This window comes from Eptesicus fuscus, chromosome 6 (genome assembly GCF_027574615.1).
Source record: "Eptesicus fuscus isolate TK198812 chromosome 6, DD_ASM_mEF_20220401, whole genome shotgun sequence".
NCBI classification, from domain to species: Eukaryota; Metazoa; Chordata; class Mammalia; order Chiroptera; family Vespertilionidae; genus Eptesicus; species Eptesicus fuscus.
In genome coordinates, this window is record NC_072478.1 from 103,050,308 (window position 1) to 103,068,983 (window position 18,676).

At 54.8% G+C, this 18,676-nt stretch overlaps 1 protein-coding gene across 1 annotated transcript in view; it reads right to left on the reverse strand.

The window, feature by feature from the left end:
• STK10 (serine/threonine kinase 10) overlaps window positions 1–18,676 on the reverse strand; it is an 81,043-nt gene that overhangs the window by 9,971 nt on the left and 52,396 nt on the right. Inside the window, exons 8-14 of the mRNA XM_008147611.3 lie at window positions 17,414–17,548; window positions 15,092–15,634; window positions 12,740–12,870; window positions 9,097–9,220; window positions 8,463–8,642; window positions 4,463–4,555; window positions 1,561–1,690 (exon numbers count right to left, since the gene is read on the reverse strand). Coding sequence (XP_008145833.2) covers window positions 1,561–1,690; window positions 4,463–4,555; window positions 8,463–8,642; window positions 9,097–9,220; window positions 12,740–12,870; window positions 15,092–15,634; window positions 17,414–17,548 — 1,336 coding nt within the window. The remainder of the gene's footprint in view (window positions 1–1,560; window positions 1,691–4,462; window positions 4,556–8,462; window positions 8,643–9,096; window positions 9,221–12,739; window positions 12,871–15,091; window positions 15,635–17,413; window positions 17,549–18,676) is intronic.

Genomic DNA, 18,676 nt, shown 5'->3' on the forward strand with positions numbered 1-18,676 from the left:
CCCCAGGCCTCAGCTTCCACCTCTGCCAAAGGGGCACAACCATACCACAGAGAAAGAACTGTCTTTGGGAGACATTTATGTTGCATCTGCACAGCACCTCTGCTCTCCTAACAGGCAAACAGAAAACCCGTGGAGGACGGCCTCCTTGGGAAAATGGGTGAGACCCTCCCTGTCCATTATATGCATGACGAGGGCAATAACATGGCATTTTATCCCTGAAGTCTGTTCATCAACACTTCTGCTCAGCCACAGGGCGGGGAGCTGGCGTCAAACAGAGCACTTCGTGTGGCCTGCAAGTCACAGAGCAGGTGGCGCTCAGCCCACAGCAAATGGACGTCTGCTTCACTGCCCTCCTGTCATGGGAAACCAATCTGCCCGGGCACATGGGGACAGTCCAGCCCGCTGTCCCACAGGTAACGGTTCTCATGCCCATCACGGGGCACACAAAGGAGATGGGCTTCCGGAGACCCCCGCGGCTCTCACAATGTCGGAACATCAAGGACCACCTTTCTGGTCCACACCGAGCACCGAGCCCTCAGAGCCCTGGCTGTGGCACCCGCTGCAAAGGAGCCACAGATGGCACTGTGCGTGCCTCTTCACAAAAGCCCACAGGCTCCAAACGCACTTCTCATCCCCCAGTTGTTTAAATTAGTTCACATAACAGATTTCTAGCCGTGGAGAGCTCGCTTGCTTTGCATACCCCACAGAACTGCACCCAGCCTCTGCTCACGGAAAGAAAAGGTAAGACCCATGGTTCTGAAAGAGCCCTGTTGCCCTTCAGAGCTCCCCACACCAGACGCCCCCTCTGAGCTGAGTGCATCAGCCAGCACACGCTCTGTCCCGGACCCCTCTTCCCCAGGTGTCCCCCCTGCCCCCTCCCTCTGTTTGGGACCCACACAGTTGTCCCTGGAAGGTCTCATGCTATGAGGGATTTGTCAGCATGCAAACCTGTCAAAACGCCAGCGCACAGCAGTAAAGAGCTAGCTTCCAGGTGAGATCTGCATTCTAGGCCAACCCTACCCCTCATGAGCTGCACCCTCGGCCAAAGAACCGTCACTCCTCATCTATGAAACTGGGGAGCCAGTGGGCCTGCCTTGTGTGCCTTGTAGGGGGTAAGGGGAGGATTCAGCGAGAGTAAGGTATGAAAATGGGCTGGCTGGCCTAGGAGGTTCTCAGTGCTGTCCGCGCCCCCTGCCACCCCAGGCACCCAGCTCACTTAGTTTCCACCCATCTACATCACCCCCTTGTTTTCCCCTTGACCTCTGGAACCCTTCAAGTAGTGCTGATGATAGCTGGTATCTCTGCCTCGCGCTGACTGCAGAGGGGTTTTGCTCACGCTTCACCACGATGGTAGTTTTAGGATGTGTTCGGAGTCAGGAGCCTGAGAAACAGAGACCTGGGCTGAAACCCAGCTCCAACACTGGGATTTAGTACAGGTAAAAAGACTGGCCGAAACCGGTTTGGCTCAGTGGATAGAGCGTCAGCCTGCAGAAGACCCAAGGCTGGATGTCCACCGACAGATTCCAGGCCACCCTGGCCCCTCCGGCTCCCTGCACCCACCTCGAAGGAGCTCCTGCTTCCGAGTGAGGCACTCGCGCTCCTTGTCACAGATCTCCCGCCTGTTGTCGGCCGTGATCTTCTTCATCGCCAGCTCCAGGTCCTCCTTCTGCTTGGCTAGGAAGTCCCGGTCCTGTGGGCGTGGGGCGGACAGACCTCCGCTCAGCGGCTTTGGTGCCTCAACTTTTATTCTTATTACAGGAGAAACGTCAGCGTGGCCCAGAGAAAACTTAGGGAATGTGCAGCAGGGAAACTAGACTTAAAAGCAGGGCACCAATGGTGATGTGTGGGCTTTGTATGGGCCCTGGTTCAAACAAGTAAGAAAAGGGGCGTTTGAGACAACTGGGAATGTGAATACTGACTTGATGGCAAAGGATGTTAAGCAACTTTTGTGAAATATTTAAATTTGGGGGGTGTTTATGGTATTGTGGTTATTTTTTTTAGAGATACATGAGATTTATATTCATTATTCACAATAGCCATGGATGGAAACATCTCTAGTGTCCTTAGACAGATGAGTGGATAAAATGTGGACTATTATTCAGTTTTAGAAAGGAAGGAAATTCTGACACATGCTACCACATAAATGAATCTTGAGGACACTGTGTGAAGTGAAATAAGCCAGTCACAAAAGAACAAACACTGTATCATTCCACTTAGATGAGGTTAAATTTGTAGAGAGAGAAGGTAGAGTGGTGGGTGCCCAGGCTGGGGAGGAGGGATGGGAAGTTAGTGTTTCACGGGTACAGAGTTTCAGTTTTGTAAGATGAGAGAGTTCTGCAGAGGATGGTGCTGGTTGCACAACAGTATGAATGTGCTTAATGCCAGTGAATTTGACCCAGTGATCCCACTTCTAGGAACTCCCATTTGACTCAGTGATCCCACTTCTAGGAATATATCCCAAGGAATCAGAAACGCCCATCAGAAAGGATATATGCACCCTGTGTTCATAGCAGCACAATTCACAATAGCTAAGATTTGGAAGCAGCCTAAGTGCCCATCAGCAGATGAGTGGATTAGAAAACTGTGGTACATCTACACAATGGAATACTACACTGCTGTAAAAAAGGAAGGAACTCTTACCATTTGCAACAGCATGGATGGACCTGGAGAGCATTATGCTAAGCGAAATAAGCCAGTGGGAGAAAGAGAAGTATCACATGATCTCACTCATTTGTGGAATAAAATGAACAACATAAACTGATGAACAAAAATAGATCCAGAGACAGAGAAGCATCAAACAGACCATCCAACCTCAGAGGGAAGGCGGGGGGTAAGGGGGCAAGAGATCAACCAAAGGACTTGTGTGCATGCACATAAGCATAACCAATGGACACAGACAGTAGGGGGGTGAGGGCATGTGCTGGGGGGTGGGAGTGGCCGGGGAGAGGTCAATGGGAGGAAAAAGGAGACATAAGTAATACTTTAAACGATAAAGAATTTTTTTAAATTTCATTTTAACACACAAAAATTCTTAGAAGACCTATGTTATTCTTTCAAATGAGTTTTTGTGGCTGAAAATACTTTATGGTAAGGCTATACCCTAACTTATTTGCCCAATATATAGAAGGCTGTTTCCAGGTTTCTCTACTTTAGCTAGCGCTGCTCTTCACACTCTGGTAGCTAAATGTGAGCCTCTGTGATGGTTAATCCTCAGGATTAGTCTCTGGAAGCAGAAAATCCAGGCCAGATACGTGCACATTTTTAAGGCTCTTGATACAATGGCCAGATTGTCCTCCCAAAGAAAGGGCCAATCTGCTGTCCCTTTGTGGGGATGAGGGCCTCTCACCCTCCCCAGCCCTGCATTTCTTCTCATCATGGCGTCAGGGGCCCAGCTGTGGGAAAGTGAGGGTGTCCTGGAGAGAACATGAAGTCTGGAGTTGGACTGAGTTTGGGGCCTCGGCCCCCACTGTTAACTCTTCAGTGTCACCTCGAATTCCTTTCCCTGCGAAGGGAGGATGAAGCTAAACCGGACCATGTACAAAGCCTTTGTCAATGTTGACTAAATTTTCTCTGCATTTGGGGGCAGAGGAGACAGGATGTAGAAAGACAATGAGAGCATGACCGACAGGCTGGTGAGGCTGGGGCCGAGGGATGGAGCCAAGGGGGAGAGGCTGGCAGGGGGCAGCCAGACCTGCAGGGCCTCGTAAGCACATGGTCTTACAGACAAAGGCTGAGCCACTGAAGGTTCCCAAGGCACAGGGCTGTGGGGGGAGGGTGACACGATCACACTTGCTGGTGACAGAACTGCAGAGGGACACGAGAGGAAGCAGGGAGACTGGCTGGGAGGAGGCTGTAGCAGTTCAGGCAAAAGGTGACAATGGCTAGGGAGTCGCAGAGATGTGGACAAGTTGATGGTTCCAGACAGAGTTTGGAGATTGAAAAAAAAAGAAAACCATGTTTCAGGAGGTGATGAGGGACTGAAGGAAAAGGAGGCACCAGGAGTTACAGGTTTCTGGCCTGACAACCAGATGCAGGATGGTACGCTCTCAAAAGATGAGAATAGGACCAGGTCTGGGAGATCGTGGGTTTGATGTCTTTGAGACTCCAAGATGCCAAGTGGACAGAAGGATGTACTGGGTTGATCAAGGAGCTATGGCATACAAACAACCCTACAACAAGGCAGGAGGCACTTAAGGCTTTGGGAGAGGTGGATGTGAAGGGCTGGGGTATCAAGTGATGGGAGAACTCGAGTCCAGCTGGAGTGAGGGCAATCAAGGAAGACTGCAGGGGAGAGGTGACAACAGGGATGGCAATAGGATGGGCTGGATTTAGGTATTCAGAATAATAGAGGGTATTTGAGGGGTAGGGTATAGGCATAACAGAGAGGACCTGGTCACCGTCCAGAGTCTCAACCTGGGACTCCCGAGCCCCTCCACTCCCTGAGTGAGGGGCAAGGACTCACGAGATGCTGCTTTTTCTGCGCATGCTCCTCCATCTTCTGCTTCATGCTCTCCTTCCGCTGCTGCCTGGGGAGCTTCTCCACCTCGTTCTTGACCTGCAGAGAGTGGCGGGTCAGGGTACCGCCTCACACTCCCTAACCTGGGCCAGGGACACCGAAGAGTAGGCTCAGCCTTCTAGGCACTGCCCACCCCCTCCTGCAAGCCACTCTGACAGGTGGCACCCACTGGCACATTCCTGACTGCTGACTCAGTTTCCAGACTCCCTCGGGGTCGACAGGTGCTGTTTTTGCTGCTTGGTATTCATCCCCCTTCTGATGACGGCACCTCAGATTCCGTGAGGGCAGCGTTTCTCAACCCTTTTCCCTTTTAGACATCTTGTTCCTAATCACCCACCCCCCAAAATACGAATCCCACAGATACACTGTCCACCTCTTAAACCATTATAATATTGAAGCTGTTTTTAACCCCCTTGGTAGTGGTATCACCCCAGCAGAGTGCATGCTTTAGGTACCCCCTCCTCAGTCTCTGAGGTGCACGTGGCGCTGACACCCCATCCCATCTGGCTCTAGGCTGGGTATACGATCTACGCTGTCAGTCAGCATGGTGCAGAGTGAACATGTGGCCCTCTCTGGGCCAGTGAGAGTTTCGAGATGTTTGCTGGAACCATCAGAGGAAAGCTGCTTGCTCTCTGGCCTCTGGGACTGCTAAGCTGGGAGGATGGAGGCCAAGGTGGGCCTGGATGGGATCTGCCTGAAAAAATTAACCCCAGGAAACAATGCCAACTATATGCTGTCTCTAAGAAACTGGCATTAAACATATAGGCAGATTCAATTAAAAGGACGGGGAAAAGATTCTACTGAAACACCAATCAACAGAAAGCAGGACTGGCTATGAGACAAAGTAGACTTCAGAACATGGAGTATTATCAGCAATAAAGAGGGACATTACATAAAAAGGACAGGTCAGTTCACTAAGCAGCTAGGACAATTTTAAGTAACAAAAGAACTTCAAAAACAAACAAAAAGGGCCAAACTGAAGGAGAAATAGATAAATCCCCAATTATAGTTGGGAGACATTACACTCCCTCCTCAGTAGCCAACAGGACAGATGGATGGGAAATGAGTAAGGCTGCAGAAGGCCTGAACAGCACTGTCAATCAGCTGGATCTACTGGACATTTATGGAGCACTCCACCCAGCAGCAACAGACTATACATCCTTCTCAAATGCACATGGAATATTCATTGACATAGACCACACCCTGGGCCATAAAACAAATCTGAGTACATTTTTAAAAACTGAAATTTTAAAAAATGTTTAATCACTAGAGGCCTGGTGCACAAAATTTGTGCGGGGGAAGGGGGCCCTCAGCCCGGCCTGCACCCTCTCTAATCCAGGACCCTCGGGGGATGTCCAACTGCTTCTCGCAATCTGGGACCGCTGGCTCCTAACCGCTCGCCTGCCTGCCTGCTTGCCTGATCGCCCCTAGCCACCTCTGCCTGCCTGCCTGATCACCCCTAACTGCTCCCCTACCAGCCTGATCGCCCCTAACTGCTCCCCTGCTGGCCTGATCACTCCTAACCACCTCTTCATCACCCCGCAACCGGGACCCAGGATTCCCTCCTCCAGCTGATCGCAGGCACCCGAGACCCGAGTTTCCCTCCCTCTGGCTGGCCACAGGCACCCAGGACCGGGCTGGCTTCGCCCGGGCCGGCCACAGCCGCAGGGGACCATGGGTGGGCGGCTTTGCACAGGCCACAGCCACAGGCGCCTGGGACCGCGGGGTGGGCGGCTTGTCCCTCTCCCGGGCTGCAGGCGCAGGTGCAGCTGCTGGCGCCCGGGACCACAGGGCATGCAGCTTGTCCCTCTCCCGGGCCGCAGGCGCAGCCTCTGGCACCCGGGACCGCGGGGCAGGCGGCTTGTCCCTCTCCTGGGCCACAGCCTGACTGGTCCCCATCCCTCTCTCGTGAGCTCATTTGTGCCTGGCTGGTCCCCATTCCTCTCTCCCCAGTGTTAAGTGTCTGAGCCTTTACAGAGTGATGGTGTGATGACCATTTGCATATTAGCCCTTTATTATATAGGATAATGGAATTAAACTAGAAATAATTAATAGAAAGATAGGAAAATCCAAAAACATTTCAAAATTAAACTTTGAAGCAAACCTTTAAATAACCCACAGATCAAAGAGGAAGTTACATAGGAATTAAGATATTAATCAAATTGAATAAAAAAGATGCAACATATTAAAATTTGTGGAATGAGGTTAAGGCAGTGCTTAAAGGGACATATATCATTACATGCTGACATTAGAAAAGAATAGTCTCAAACCAATGATCTAAGCTTCAACATTAAGAAACTATAAAAAGAAGAGCAATTTAAACCCAAACCAGATATAAAAGCAGAAATCTATAACAGTGAAAACAGAAAATCAATGAAACTAAAAGCTGGTTCTTGGAAAAGGTCAATAAAACAAATAAACCTTTAGCCAGATGGACAGAAAGAGAAGAGGGAGGAGGAGAAGGAGGAAGAAGAGACTAGGTCACAAATTATCAGCAAGGGGATGAAAGAGAGAACATCACTACAGATCCTACAGCTATTAAAAGGATACTAAGGAATACTATGAATACTAAGGAATACTATGAATAGCTTTATGCCAATAAATTTAACCACTTAGATGAAATAGACAAATTCCTTGAAAGAAGCTACCAAAGCCCTCACTAAAGCCAAGCCTGTGCCCCCAGCACTGGAGCTGGGGACACGCTTAGCCTCAGCCTCTCCCGTCACCCCCCACGTGCCAGGGTAAGGAGACTAAGGTACTCGCCTCGGGCACAGAAGGGAACGCCAAAACACTCAGTAAGCAAGGTAAGTAACATTCTACAAACAACATCCATGACCAAAAACCATGAACAAAATGTCAAAATTTTAAGTGCAGACAAGACCTAGCCCTACACTCGTAGGACTCAGCCTCACTGCCTCACCTTGATCCTGGTCCTGTCCGATCCAGTTTTTAGTGTAAAGAGCCGATATTCTGTTCATTATGAATGTGTTGCTTGACTTTTTATTTTAAGCCACTGCATTAGAATATTATGCCTTGCTTACCGAGTTTTTCTGGCGCCCTCTTAGCTGTTGTGCCTGCGGTCAGTGCCTCGCTGGTGCTACCCCAGCCCCAGCCCTGCTCCCACAGGCCCCTTGGCAACACCAGATGCCATGCCCATCCCAGTGAAGTCTGGGAGCTGGGCTCTGAGGCCCCCCGTACCGTGGACCACCCCTCGAGGCTGTCCCCTGCTCCCATCTGGAGATTGGGAATGGCCTGGACTGGTGTGCCCACCCCGGTGGCTTCCACCTCCTGCCTCCCTCCTCCCTCCTGAGAGTCTAGGAAAGCACAAGTGTCCCAGCCTCCCAGTGTCTGGCTTACCCGGGGGAGGGGGGGGGGAGAGGGGGCAGTTCTTTGGAACCCCGGGGCAGGCTGAAAGCCTCCTCCCTCCCCTTGTCTCAGGACCATCTCTTTCGTGGCCACCTCCCCCTTCCAGTTGGGTTGGGGGAAAGGGAGAAGGTTGCATGGGTCCAAACTCAGGAACTGCTATTCTGGGAGAAAAGAGCATCGGGCATGGAGGACACGTGTGTTTGCCCACCCAGCACCCACTCCCCCTTCTGGTGACAGCATCTCAAGTTCCCTGGGCCCGCCATCCTTCCTTCTCTCCTGCTCTCTTTCAGCGGGGAGTTGGGAAGCTGGAGGTGCACAGGAAACTGCCCGAGACCACAAGGTGAGGGCCCGCCTGGGAGCCGAGTCCACACACAGGAAAGCAGAGCCCAGTGACACAGGAGTGGCTCCTCGTGGCGCAGCCGGAGCATGTCGATCCAGACATCCCTGGATGGGAGCTTTGCAGGAAAACGAGCTCCCCCAAATTCCCTGTTGCTGAGGCGAGGCTGAGCTAAGGTTTCGATCGCTTGTAACTGAGCGGGTCCTCGTATGCCTAGACAACCGGCCTCTGCCCAACACTCACCTCCTTCTTCATCAGTTTGAGCTGCTCCTGGAACCTGGTGTAGTCCCGCTCCTGCTCCAGGCGGATCCGCTTGGCCTCCTCCCGGCGGCGCACAGCGTGGTCTTGCTCCATCTTCTCTACCTGCTGCTTTTGCTGGCGCTCCAGGTTCTCCAGCTCCGTGTCAAAGAACTTCTTCTTGGCCTGCAAGGAGCAGAAGAATTCAGCCACGTCACTTTACAAGTCACTGGGAGGAAGATGGGGAGCAGGATGGGAAGAGCCCAGAACTTGTCCTCAGGCCTGGGCTTAAGTCCCAGCTCCATCACCTCTTCACTGTGTGCGCTGAGACAAGTCACTTCACCTCTCTGAGCCTCTATTTCCTCATGTGCAAAAGGGAGGACAGACCATCCACCTTGCAGGTTCTTGCATGGTGCTCAGCACCGATTATTTCCCTCAGGAGGTGCTCCGGTGTGACCCAGAAGCACTGTGGCCTGCATGTAATGCTATTACACAAGTCAAAGCCTCGTGAGATAGGAAACCAGGAACTGGACAGCTGGGAGTTGCTCTCCACTGCGCAATCGCCCCCGCTCTGCAGCTTCTGCTTAAAGAAAAACGGAGGCAGGAAGCCCTATGGGGGCCCATCTTTCCTCGCACTCACGTTGACTTCTTGTTCAAAGCGTTTGTGCATCTGCTCCAGCTGCAGCTCGTGCTTTCTGCTCAGCTGGTTCTGGTTCCGATGCTCTTCCTTCTGGAGCAGCCGGAGCTCTCGGAGTTCCTGGCGCCTGAGGGTGAAAAGATGTGACACCTCAGTCAGAAAGTGGCCTCAGACACCCCATAACTCAGCGAGGGGCACCGAAGGCCGGAGCGTGGAGCAGCATCACACTGGGGCAGAGGCAGGGTTAGAACTCGGGCTCCATTTGACATTCATGGGCAGGCAAAACATTCATAATCTTAATACGTAAAGAGTACTTACAAATCAGTAACACAGGAACATCCTAAAGTCAAAAAGTGACACCGAACATGAACAGACATGAAACAAAAGACAAGAAATTTTTAAGTAACGGATATAGATATGAAGTGTAAATTAAAAAGGAATACCATTCTGATTAAGCAGGTTAGATTATAGGGGAAACTGATGCTTTTGTAACCTGCTGACGTATAAATTGGTACAACTTTCCTGGAGGACAATTTGGCAATAAGTTTATGCCCTTTGAGATAACAGTTCCACTTGTGGATAATATTCTCAAGCAGCATTCACAGATGCACCATAAAACTGAACAAGGATATCAGTAGCAGTCCATCAGTATAGGTCTAATTAAATGGAAACGTATCCATCTGATGTCATTAAAAATCAGGTTTTAGAAGATGACGACGTGGAAAAACATCTATTAAAAATGCAACAATTCTTTATGACAGATATGGGATGATCTCTCAGTTGACAGGTGGATCTATTAGGCAACCCTACCATCTGGGTGGGGGAAAGACAGCGTCTGTGTGTGCACAGGTGTGTGTGTATGTTTACTCTCCGATCTAAACACTGTTTCTGGAAGAATTATAGCAAAAAACAGTAACACCAGGAGGGGACTGGGTGCCTGGCAGAAAAGTGAACGAGGGAGACTTTTCACTGTTGATCCTCTTTTTCTTTTTTGAGTTTTGAACCATATCTTATTTCCTATTTGCAATGGATACCTTAATTTGTAACCTGTATATTGCCAATGTATATATTCACAGAAAACACTGGCAGGATAGACCCCAAAATGTTTGCTGTGGCTCTTTCTGAGCAAGTCCATTGAAAACTGGTATGTGTCGCTTATATCATCAGAAAAGAAGAAGAAATTAAAATGATGGGGAAGAGCTTGGGCCTGCGACTGAATGGGGCTCTCCGGCAGCTGTGTCCTGTTCTGGCCCAGGGTCTGCAGGCTGCTCCCCGGGGCCCCCACCGTGCTGCCTTCCTCGCAGCTCGGAGAGGGTAGAGCTGCTCAGGGAGCCCGCCAACAGCTGCAGGAGGAGAGGCCACATCTGGGGCCAGAGGGACCGTGTTTGAATCTCAGCTCTGCCGACTCTGCAGCTCGGCACCCTCAGGCCTCACTCAGTCTCGGCAGGCGGCTGTAAAGTGGGGCAGACAGTCTACCTCTCAGGTTCTTGGAGGGTTAACTGAGGGGATGCCTGTACTGCCTGCCTGGCACACAGCAAACACTCCCCAAGTGGTAACTTCTGGAATGACAATGAGGAAGCAGAGCCAAAGGCAGCCTGGTCTCTGGGAAAAGCAGAGGCACTTTGTTCAGCCCCGGAAAGGAGCTGCCCGCGGAGCCTCTGCCCTCTGGGAAGGGAGAAGGCAGGAGGCGGCTTGGAGAGTGTTAACGAAGAAATGGAAACCTTGCCTCAAGAGAACAGGCTTCCAGAACAACCGACCAAAAGACAAAGGGGTCAACAGCCAGCTTCTACTTACCTCCTGCCCCGCCCCCTCACAGGGAAGGGGGCAGACAGGCAGGTGGCGAAGGAAGGAAACAACCAGCACCCGCAGTTTTCGGGGAAAACAGAAAGAACTCGGGCCTAGAAGCCTCAGTCTGGGAGAGAGTCAGTCCCAGGGTTCTGACGCCTGCCTGACCCAGTTCCCCTGGAAACGCTAGGGCCCCGGTGTGACGAGGGCTGTGGCCAGCTGGGGATGACCAGCGCCTGCACCCCTGGGCCGGGCGGCCTGGCCGGGCTTGCAGGATGCTCAGACCTCAGGACCACAGGCAAACAGGAAAGCCTTGTTGCTCGCGAGCACCTCTCCTCCACCGCGGCCAAGCCTCCCCTTCCGAGCCTGAGCGGCACACGGCTCCTCTGCTCAGGGGGCCAGACTGGAGTCTGAAATTGCAGACTCCCCACGGCATCGCTTCTAGATGGGGGTGGCGAGTCTGCAATTTCAACCCCAGAAACCTAAAGTTCCCGGAGGGGAGACGGAAAGCCAGCCCCTGAGGTCTGAAGCCGGAGGAGTGCAAGTCACCTCCCAGGGACCATTCTAACAGGTGGTGGCATCCCGACAGCAACCGGTCCCTCCCACTGGCCCAGCCCACACAGATGACACCAAAATGTGTGTGCGCGCGTGTACACAGAAACGCCCCAGTGAAGTCTGCCCACCCCCACCCCCCCGCCTCTCCTGTCTCCTGCTTCCTACAAGGGACAAGGGACCCCAGGCAGCCCAAACTGCTCGGGTGTGGCTTTGGGCTGTTTGTGTTTTTTAAAAATATGAATGTGTTTGATGGTCTAGAAATGTTCTCTAAATCTAAAGTGAATTTACCTGCAAAGGCCTGGCCCCAAGAGGGCTCCAGGGCCTCCTGCCTGCTAGGCCCCTGCTCAGCAGCCAGCGGAAGCCTACAGAATCCTCCTCCGACAGGCCTGGCCGCAGCCTCAGCTCGACCCCTCCCACCTGGGTGCCCGGCGTCAGTGACTGACCTGCCCAGAAGCAGTCTCCTCATTTACAAAGTGGTGAGAACGGGGTCTCCCTGAGGAAGGCTGTTCAGGGCCGGAGCACCTTAGAAGTGCCAAGTGGCTCCCCGCAGACAGCTCCACCGCACACCCTCCTCCCCACACCAGTTCCATGGGTTTTGCTCCAAAATGTATGTGAAGTCTGACCACCTCTTCCGGGCCGCTGTCCTGATGGGGTCTCCTCTACAGCCCAGCCTCACACCCCAGCCAGAGCCACCTTCCAAAGGGGCATTAGAGCTGTCACTCTCCAGCTGTTTCACTCCAGCTGGGGTAAGAGCCACACCCTCCCACCCTGACCCGCAGGCCCTGAGGACTCCGGGGACCACACCCCAGCCCTGTCCTTTCAGCTCCCGAGCAAGCCGAGCGGCCAGTCCTCGGGCTGCTGGTGGCCAGCTCCTCTCACCCTCAGGTTCTGTTCAGGGGGGTCCCTCGGAGCAGCCTCCTCCAACCCAGGCGCTCACTATCACCACCCATTACTTCCTTCACGTGAACCACAACTGGGAATTATCTTGTGTGTTGGGTGTTGGCCAACAGCCTCAACTATATGGATCACCATGTCCCCCAACCTGGTGGGTGGGTGGATACGTGGATGGGTGGACGGATGATGGGTGGATGAATGGATAGAAGGGTGGATGGGTGGAATAGATAGACGGGTGAGTGAATGGGTGGGCTGGGGAGTGCAGGATCTCAAGCAACAGCAGTTTCCTTTCGTCCCGTTGATCCTGCACTTCATGCGGCAGACAGCTCTCTCACCAAAAGACCCAGCCCAGGCCCACCCCTCCGCCCCGCCCCACCCAGTTCGCTCCGGCAGCGTTCCTTCCCAAGCTTGCCTGAGAAATCTCATCTCCTCGTCCTTCTTCTCGTCTTCGCTGATGATCTTGGAGGTGGTGATGCTCACCTCCACGCCGTCCACCACAAACTTGCGTGTCCTCTTGAGGGTTTTGTTGTGCAGCCTGGAGTCCTGGCGGGGGAATCATTAGGCAAAGCTCAGCCTTTCAGCTAAGAGTCCATGGGACGCGGTGTGGCTGCACGCCCAGGGAGGACGCGGCTGCCCACGGCCCCTTTGCTTCAAGCTTCTCAACCCAGGGGTGTGTGTCTGCACATATTACCCCCCTTCCCCTCCCTGATCTTGGCCTTCAGACACTGCCCCATGCCGTCCCCACCTAGCGGCCAGCACTCTCCCACACACAGGACGTTTCTAATCCTCTACCACCTACTGGCTCTATGACCCTGGGCAGGTCCCTTGTCCCTTCAGCCTCAGCTTCCTCGTCTCGTCGGAGGAGAAAAACAGTGCTTGCCTCCCAGGCGGTTCAGTGAGAAAATGCGGGGGCAGCACACAGCACAGCGCCCGGCTCTTGGCAACTGGGCAACCCTCGGTGTTTGTTTCTGACACATTATCGCAGGCCACACTGTGTTCACCACCAAAATCCCAAGAGCCCGGAAAACCAAGTTCATAGTGATTTGGCAGCCACGCCCGATCTGACCTGAACTCCACTGGCCCACACCCGTCTGGAGGCACCAACTATTCACAGTCTCTCTCTTCCTGTGAATCACCGGCATTGCACAGGCGGGCAGAGCACCGCCCAGAGCCCAGACTTCGGGGGCTGTTCGGTGCCCTGGGCGAGTTCTCCCCGAGTCCCATGAGGACCTGCGCCTGCACTGGGGTCCGCAGGAGCCCCCTCTAACCTCTCAGCGGGCTTCTGCCCCCTCCTGGGGCAGCCCAGCCCTGCCTTTCCAACCTGCCCTGGGCCTCCCCGCCCAGAGGGGGAGTGGAGGGCCAGTGGTTCCCCTCGGTCAGTCCCAGTGCCCATGGGCTCTGGCCATGATCACACTGAACAGCCACCCCCTCCTCTCCCCAGTGTCCAGCCCACGTGGCCTAGGACTCCATTCCTGATGGCCACAGGGCCGCCCGTCTGAGGCAAGGCAGCCCGGGGCTGACGCAGCCGTGGACTCTCATCAGAGCAGCCGTGTCCCTGACTCGCTGCATCAGCCGGCGGGAAGGGGCGGCCCCTCTGGGGGATGGCTCTTCACTCTCCCAGTCCCTGTAAGAGGAGAGCAGGCCCCTGTCCTAGGACGGGCCCGAGGCAGTTACCCGTCAGAGCTGCCGCCTGCCCTTGTCCTGCGGCCTCAGCCCTGCGCAGGGCCGTGTGCCAGTGGCTGCTCCAGGCCCTTCCAGCCAGCAAGTACCTTTCCCGTCCTCCTGTGTGTTTTTCCCCAAGTGAACAATGAAAGGAACAACCAGAAAGACACGGTAACTGCCCGAACCTCGGCCTCGGTGGGGAGTGGGGCCCTCGGTGTGGCCCAGGCAAGTAAGGGACCAGCGGTGACGGTGACGGCGAGAGCATCCCGAGCTCTGTCAGAGCAGCCAGGCCTCCGGCCTCCTGAGGACAAGGACGAGGCCACAGCCCCAACGGGGAAGGCAGAACGGCACGCGGGCTCAGAGCCCAGAGTGCGGGGTCTCCCCAGCTCCCCAGCGCCCACCCAAGCCTCCGTTTGCTCATCTGTGCATGGAGGACGGGCCTCCTTCATTTTATTGTTGTTTTTAAAAGCGCTTTGCAGGGCCAGGCCCTCAGGCACAGAGGTCCTGTCACTCAGCGTTCCTCCCAGAGCGGCCACAGAGCTGGGGAGAGCCTTGAGCCCACTCCCTTTCACCGACTCCACCGTCACCAGAGGGACCCACGACGGTCCCACAAGTGAGAGAACTCCCACTTCTAGAATCCTCTCCCGAGTTTCACCAGGGCCTCTAACCAAACCCAATTTAAATGGAAAACCAAAGTGACATGTAAGCCCAAACGAACTGTTTGCCGTGACTAAACCCCAGATGAACTTGGATATTCTGAAGATTAAACTGAGTCGAACTAAAAGCCCCATTCCAGGGAGAGAGACAAACATCGACGACGAGAGAGAACCTTCGCTCGGCTGCTTCCTGCACCCCGCACACTGAGGATCGAGCCCGCAACCCAGGCACGTGCCCTGCCCGGAATCGAACTGTGAACTCCTGGTTCATAGGTTGACGCTCAACCACTGAGCCACGCCAGCCGGGCAATAAAAAGATATTTTTAAAAAAGAAAGAGCAATCCTTGTGAGCCACTTGGAAACAAAAGGCAGCCACCAACTGCTTTCAGACACCCACACGGAGCCGAACACCCTGCTCCCAGCCTGTGCGCCACATGGGGCGTTACCTTGATGGACAGAGAGCCCGTCTCTCTGTTCAGGGACAGGTCGGCAGACAGGGAGGTGCCGTAGTCCATGCTCTCAGAGGTGGACAGGCTGCCATAGTCCGAGTCCCTCTTGGAAGGAGAGGCCGGGGCGGGGAGCTCCAGGCTGCCGTTGGCCAGCTTCTCGCTGCCCAAGGTCTCCAGGGCGCTGCTGATGGGACGGCTCTGGCTCGTCTTCCGGGGCCGGTTGGCTGTCGGACTGAGGTCCCCAGGCTGGTCAGCCACCTGCTTCTCCTCAGACACCTGAATCCTGGCGCCCATTGACACTGGCCGGGACTTGCGCAGAGGGACAGGCACCGCTAGGCCATTCTCATTCCCAGCGGCCACATCCGGGGGCCTGGTGGTTTGGGGGGAACTGTCCCCGGAGGGCAGGCTGGGCCCATTCTCCCCGTCCTGAGGCTGGCTGGGTGGCACCGGAGTGACAGATGGTTCCGGAGTGACAGGCTTGTTGGCATCGAGGCTCACCTGACTCACGTCAGAAGAGTTGGGAGTGTGGTTCGCCAGAGGCTGGAGGAAAAGAAAAGATAGTCAAGGCCGTGCCACTGCATGTACAAGGCAACAGCCAGAAACACAGTGGGGCTGGGGAGTCAGGCGCCGACAGGGTGGCGTGGGCCAAGGCCAAGGAGACAGAGTAGGTATCACTTTCCAGCAAGCCACAGTCCTCACCACTCCCTACTGCCTAACCAGCAACCAAATTACTACCTGTTTTGAGGAATAGGAATCTCCTGGTTGCCTCTGATCTTAGCTTAGTTTAATGCCTGTTATTCTTCCTAGGAGTGCAGGCAACTGTGGCCGGCGGCTACTCGGCTCCCGCCAATGTGACAATGTGGGGAAATGGGGCCCCTATGGCCAGACCCTCCAAGTTTTTCAGGACAAGCCAGAATCTGGACTTTCACATGACATCTCCTGATTTTTAGATGGCAACTAATTAAAGGCTTTTTTTAAATTGCATAAAATCCAAAATAAACTTACCCTAGACTAGATTCCACCTACCAGCCACTAACTTTTTTTTTCTTCTTTTGATTTCAGAGAGAGGAAGGGGGAGGGAGAGAGCGATAGAAACATCCATGAGAATCATTGATTGGCTGCCTCTTGCACACTCCCAACTGGGGATCAAGCCCCCAACCCAGGCATGTGCCCTGACTGGGAATCAAACCTGTGACCTCTTGGTTCATGGGCTGACGCTCAACCACTGAGCCACACTGGCCAGGCCAGCACTAAAGTTTTGTTTCATTTCTAGAACTTTGGGGGTGGGAAGTATTGGAGATTTTTCTATTAAGAAGCAGAACACTCATTTATCTGGATAAAACCTAAATGTTCAGCCTGATGAGGAAAGTGAGCACCACGTAGCCACCGTCCAGGCCAGGGGTGGAACCGTGCCCCACCCCAGAGAACCCACTCCCCCCCCCGGCCTGGGTCCACCTCCCCTGACATAATCACCGTCCCGACTTCAGTCTCTAAGTGCCGTCGGTCGGTTGGCCTGTTTTTAAACTTGATATTGATGCACTCACGATTCCCTTGGGCCCTGACAACCGTTGTTTTGACCTTGGATATGGAAGCTTCCAGAAGCAACTCTGACCCAGCTTCTTCCACACCCAGAGCAAGGGTTCGGAAGCTCAGATCTGATCCTGTCATCCCACACCAAGGCCCAGCCCCTGCCTCACGAGTCCGAGGCGCCATCTGGACTGGGAAGCGAACGTCCCTCCCAGAGAGGCCCTCCCCAGCCGGCGAGACCAGCAGCCCACAGGCATGCGTCACTGGCTCACGCGGCTTTAACGTTTTTTTCAATTAGCTTCCCTTTCCATTTAAATCCAGCCAAATGCTGACGCTACAGGTGGGTTACCAACGTGCCCAGACACGGGTCCCCTGGGCACTCGGGGAAGCCGGGCGGGGCCTGGGTGGCCGGAGCCCCTTGGCCTGTCGGGCCTGCCGCCCCTGATCGCCTGCAGCCTGTACCCGATTCCTCCCACGGGCACTCGAGACAGGCTCGTGGTGTGTGCGAGCCACGACGGGGGAAAGGCTGGGAAGCAAAGAGCCAGCCACCAACTTCCACGGATGGGGACCGCGTGAAAGTGCAGCTTCCCGGGCTTCCCTGAAAACGACGGGATCCGGCCAGCACGCCCTGGCCCGCGTGCCAGCTCAGGTAACCTGTGGCATGGGAGCCCGCGACCTCCGAGCTGGGGAGACACAGAAAGGAACCCTTCCTGCTCCCCTGGGCGCCCCCTCACAGGAGCCCAGGCCTGCGGGGGCCTGTCCCTCCCCAGCACCCACTCTCCCGGGCCTTACAGAGGTGGCATCCACAGCGTCCTCCTCTTCCCCCTCATCCCGGCCGTCTTCAATCTCCTCCATCACCTCGGCCTTGGCCTCGGCCACCAGCTCCCGCAGAGCCTTGTTACTGGTGACACCGCTGACGAAGGGATGCTGAGGGGAGAAGGCACGGGATTAGTGACACCTTGGCGGGGGGGGGAGGGAGGGGCAGGCAAAGGCTGAGGTGGCATGACCTGGGTACGGGAGACCCAGAGGAAGCTCGGAAAGTCCTGTGTGTGACGGAAAGAGGAAAATCCCGACTCGGCCCATCACCAGCTGTGTGACACTGAGCGTGTCACTTACCCGCTCTGGGCTGCAGGCACCTCACCTCTGAGGCAGAGACGATGATGCCAAACCCACCGGGAGGTCATGACAATTAAAAAGATAACGCCTGCAGAGGTGCGGGGCCGAAACAGGGGCTGAAGCAATGCGTGGGGCGGTCTGTTGGCACATTGCTTATTTTCTTTTAAAAAGAGGGGCCAGGTTCACAAATCGTCAACATTTCCCATATTATTCACACACATAAGACCTGGAGTAACCACCGCCCCGGACAGAACACGCCCATCACCGGGAAAAGGTCCCTGTACCCCTGGCAGTCAACACCAGACCCCCTGCCCAGCTCAGAGGTGCCCTGCCGCCCACTCTTTAGCGTCACATGAACAGCATCCGACAGAACGCCATCCCGTGGCTGAAACGCGGGATCCCCTCCTTGTCGCGGGTACTGGCGAACTGTCCCTTTCGTAACCTGTGCGGTGCTTTTACTGCGTGAACGTCAGCTGGTTCGTGCAGGCGTCCCGCTGCGGTGGACGTGGGCGTTGCTTCCTGTCTGGGGTGCCTGGGAGTAAAGCTGCCGAGCACACGCTGGCACATGTCTGCGGGGGGCGTGTGTGTTGGCAAAAGCGTGCGCAGTGTGTGCCTTCTCCCCGAGGCGCTCGCGGAAATGCCACGTCTCACGGGCCTTGCAAAACACCAGAGCTGTTGGGCCTCAGCAGCCGTTCAATCCCGAGGCGGGTGGGCAGGCGGGCGGGCGAGCTGGGCACCACCGGCTCTGCAGGGGTGCTGGGAAGCCACGAGACGGACTACCTCTGAGTCTCCAAGGCAGGTGACCTCCGCACCTCTCTGCACCTGGGCGTCCTCACCCGGGGGCAGGGAACGTGCCCACCCTCCCTCGCTCGGGCAAAGACAGCGAGCCGACGGCGGCCTGAGCTCTGACGGTGTCTCGTTTATCTCAAGGATCGCTCC